The sequence below is a fragment of the Procambarus clarkii genome, chromosome 51 (genome assembly GCF_040958095.1).
Source record: "Procambarus clarkii isolate CNS0578487 chromosome 51, FALCON_Pclarkii_2.0, whole genome shotgun sequence".
Taxonomy (NCBI): Eukaryota; Metazoa; Arthropoda; class Malacostraca; order Decapoda; family Cambaridae; genus Procambarus; species Procambarus clarkii.
Window position 1 is genome coordinate 11,319,637 of NC_091200.1, and position 4,703 is coordinate 11,324,339.

The following is a 4,703-nucleotide window of genomic DNA, read 5'->3' on the forward strand; positions in this document are numbered from 1 at the left end:
TTGAGTACAACTAGGTGAGGTGAGTACACACACACACATCACATTATAGTTTAATGCACTGTCTGTTTAATTCCATTACTATCTAAAAAAAAAAATTAGGTTGTTTCAAACATTACTTTCTCCAAGCAACATGTTTGGAACTCTTAAGAGTACAAGTCTTCCCTCTGACACATCGTTAATGCTGTGCTAACGCGGGACTCGTGTCTGGAACCAGTACAAGCACTGAACAAAAAGATAAGAAAATGTATAAAAAACAAACTTTCCAAGCACTTTAGTTTATTACATCCTCAGTGTGATTCAGATCGAGATTTCAGTTTAATTGAATCAAGTGCTTTAGTGATTATGTGCGATTCTAGTTCCATGTTTATCACTGTGTAAGTTCACCCACCTTGTCTGTGAATACCGACCCATCCTTATGTTCAGGAGGTATATATATATATTACATAAGAATATGTGTCAAAAAATATGTGCTTTTGTACAGACTTCGTTCTGATGACGTGAGGCCAACAACCGAGGTTGTGTACATGTGTATAATAACATTACATGGTTATATGTACTGTTTTTACATGGTACGAGTGTGTGAGTATGTTCTACATACCTATAGCAACCTATACATACCTGTGTTCAACATGCTACATGACCTCTACCGGTTATACATACCTGTGTTCAACATGCTACAGGACCTCTACCGGTTATACATACCTGTGTTCAGCATGCTACAGGACCTCTACCGGTTATACATACCTGTGTTCAGCATGCTACAGGACCTCTAGCGGTTATACATACCTGTGTTCAACATGCTACAGGACCTCTACCGGTTATACATACCTGTGTTCAGCATGCTACAGGACCTCTACCGGTTATACATACCTGTGTTCAGCATGCTACAGGACCTCTACCGGTTATACATACCTGTGTTCAACATGCTACAGGACCTCTACCGGTTATACATACCTGTGTTCAACATGTTACATGACCTCTACCGGTTTGTTATACATACCTGTGTATGTATTGTACCTGTCGCGATGTTGAACATGGTTACCTGAACCCCCCACCCCCCACCCCCACTGATTGTTGCCCCTTTAACCCGCCATGCTGGGCACGAATACAATCTTTGACTGTGATTCCCCCTGTTAATAATTTAGCCATATTGTTAACCCAATGCCTTTCTCCACAGCTCACCTTTGCGTTCAATAACGGGGAGCGTCAGTGCCTTTGTTCTCGAGAACAGGCAATACCAGTGCCGTTGAGCATAGGGCACACAATTGCCTTTGTTCTCGAGAACAGGCAATACCAGTGCCGTTGAGAATAGGGCACACAATTGCCTTTGTTCTCGAGAACAGGCAATACCAGTGCCGTTGAGCATAGGGCACACAATTGCCTTTGTTCTCGAGAACAGGGAACTCCATTAACTTTGTGATGGAGAACAGGGAACGTCGGTACATCCTATGTGTGTATGTGTGTGCTACAAGTCATTGGTAACAACAGACTTCAGAAGCCACAGAAGCCACAGAATCATTACTGTGAGAAAACTTACTGACGGCACACTGTTGCAGTAGCAACAGCCAAGCAACAACAGTAAGGCCATTAGCAACAGTAGCAACAGCCAAGCAACAACAGTAAGGCCATTAGCAACAGTAGCAACAGGATAATGTGCGTCGCAAAAATGATGTGGAAATAAGCTGTCCTTTATAATACATCAAAGGCATCTTAGAGCCTCCATCAGTTTCTTGTAGAGGAAATCTCTGTTTGTTGATCCTGACTCCCTGCTGTTAGTGTCTGTCTGTGGCTTATGGGGGGCGTCTGAAAACTCCTCCAAATGTATCTTTATGTCACACACACACACACACACACACACACACACACACACACACACACACACACACACACACACACACACACACACACACACACATACACACATAGATGACAGATGTGTTAGGGGTAAACATGATCACCACATACAAGATTCTCAGAAAAATTAATAGGATAGCTAAAGACAGTTTATTTAACACAGGAGGCACACTCACTACGGGACACAGGTTTAAACTTAGTTTGCAAATGAGCCACAGAGATGCAATAAAGAACTTTTTCAGTGTCAGGGGTAGTTAACAGATGAAATGCATTAAGTAGACATGTGGTGGAGGCTGACTCCATACTCAGTTTCAAATGTAGATAGAGCCCAATAGGCTCAGAAATTTGTACACCAGTTGATTGACAGTTGAGAAGCGGAAAAAAAGCCAGAGCTCAAGCACAACTAGGTGAGTACACACGCGTACTAACAGAGCCTCGCGGCCGAGTGGTCGGCGCTCAGGGGTCGTAGTCCTAATGGCCCGGGTTCGATTCCCAGACGAGGCAGAAACAAAGGAGGTTAGAGATAGTAAGTACACTAGCTGGGGGTACCCCAAAATTATGTCCACACATTTCTTCTCTGTCTCTTTCTCTCTCTCTCTCTCTCTCTCTCTCTCTCTCTCTCTCTCTCTCTCTCTCTCTCTCTCTCTCTCTCTCTCTCTCTCTCTCTCTCTCTCTCTCTCTCTCTCTTCTCTCTTTCTCTCTCTCTCTCTTCTCTCTCTCTCTCTCTCTCTCTCTCTCTCTCTCTCTCTCTCTCTCTCTCTCTCTCTCTCTCTCTCTCTCTCTCTCTCTCTCTCTCTCTCTCTCTTTTAATAAGCAAGAAACATCGCAGTTTTCCTGTGGAGGGGGTTAGGGGAGCCAGTACCCCCACCACACATCTCCCTCACCCCCTCCCCCAGCTTCCAACATCCCCACCACTTGCGGGCTCCCAACCCCAGCATGGTACACCCAGCATGGTACACCCAGCATGGTACTCCCAGCATGGTACTCCCAGCATGGTACTCCCAGCATGGTACTCCCAGCATGGTACTCCCAGCATGGTACTCCCTGCATGGTACTCCCAGCATGGTACTCCCAGCATGGTACTCCCTGCATGGTACTCCCAGCATGGTACTCCCAGCATGGTACTCCCAGCATGGTACTCCCAGCATGGTACTCCCAGCATGGTACTCCCAGTATGGTACTCCCAGCATGGTACTCCCAGCATGGTACTCCCAGCATGGTACTCCCAGCATGGTACTCCCAGCAGCCAGTCTAGCAGATTCGTGTTACAGCCAATTACAGGCAAATTATGATAGAATTTTTAATTTTTTAAATATCGTTTTACGTGACAGCGAAATACATAACTACAACAAATTAATAATAATTAGGTATTGAGTCAATGTTCTTGGAAGATTTCCTGAGGGGGGCAAGTTTAGTACATTATCACTAGGTACCCCTATACTTGGACTGTCTATCCATTCAGGCTGCGGGCAGCCGTGTCCAACAGCCTGGTTGATCAGACCATCAACCAAAAGGCCTGGTCAAAGACCGGACCCCGGGGACGTTGACCCCTAAAATCAACGCAAGGTAAAAGGTTTCCCAACCCACCCATGTTGGGCACGTACTTAACAGCTATTACTGTGAAAAATTTTTGAGTGTAGCTAGCTCTGAGCGTTTGGCCTCCAATTTTGAACAGACACATTCTAGCTTATAGACACAAGTATATCGTATGAATCTCTAGTCGAGGTCAAAGTCCAGACGCAATGGGCGAAGCTAAACATAATTTTTTTTCTAGCATTTCCTGTTTTGTGTGTGATCCCTGTCACTGTTTGTTCTGGATTATGGCATATTCATACCCTGGGTACTTCTTCCCCAGCTCCCGTCTACCCCCAGCCTGCGTCTACCCCCAGTCTCCGTCTACCCCCAGTCTCCGTCTACCCCCAGTCTCCGTCTACCCCCAGTCTCCGTCTACCCCCAGTCTCCGTCTACCCCCAGCCTGCGTCTACCCCCAGCCTGCGTCTACCCCCAGCCTGCGTCTACCCCCAGTCTCCGTCTACCCCCAGTCTCCGTCTACCCCCAGCCTGCGTCTACCCCCAATCTCCGTCTACCCCCAGTCTCCGTCTACCCCCAGTCTCCGTCTACCCCCAGCCCCCGTCTACCCCCAGCCTGCGTCTACCCCCAGTCTCCGTCTACCCCCAGTCTCCGTCTACCCCCAGCCTGCGTCTACCCCCAGTCTCCGTCTACCCCCAGTCTCCGTCTACCCCCAGTCTCCGTCTACCCCCAGCCTGCGTCTACCCCCAGCCTGCGTCTACCCCAGCCTCCGTCTACCAGGGTGCCCAATGACCTGTCACCTGTACACAGTTCTGTCATTTACCCTTATCACTTACATCTCTGTTAATCATTTCTTTGTTCATTTTCCTCCCCTATAAAGTCAACTACATCATATTTCTTCAGCTTCTCTCTCTTTGTGAAGTTAATGGTCTTGAAGTGCTTCTGTCAAAGTTAATTGCCCCCAAAGTGTATCTTCCAAAGATGATTGCTGAAGTGCCTCGCTCACCCCGAGGCCCTCAGACGCCGCACTGGTTATCAAGGAATGGTCTTGACGATTGTGCAGTGAGAGATCGAGGGGGTAGAAATAGTCTAAGCTACTCTATCCCTTTGAGATGTATTTCTTTCTTGTCTCAATAAACATACTTGAACTTGAAGCGAGAGATCTTACCTTACAGTAAGATACAGGCACACAAATCAATTATATCGTAATGGTCATGGTTAGTAATTTGTTCAGGAAACGAATAAAGGAGATTGAAGACATGATGACCAAACTAGACACCAGAAGACGAGGAGACGACAACGACGACGTTTCGGACCGT

General features: G+C 46.8%; 1 protein-coding gene across 1 annotated transcript; it reads left to right on the forward strand.

The window, feature by feature from the left end:
- The first annotated feature begins 797 nt into the window (after window positions 1–797).
- LOC138351984 (uncharacterized) lies at window positions 798–4,176 on the forward strand. Its single transcript, XM_069304159.1, has 3 exons — window positions 798–1,004; window positions 1,178–1,301; window positions 3,710–4,176. Exons 1-3 carry the CDS (start codon window positions 798–800, stop codon window positions 4,174–4,176), a joined length of 798 nt encoding a protein of 265 aa, XP_069160260.1.
- The last annotated feature ends 527 nt before the right edge of the window (window positions 4,177–4,703 follow it).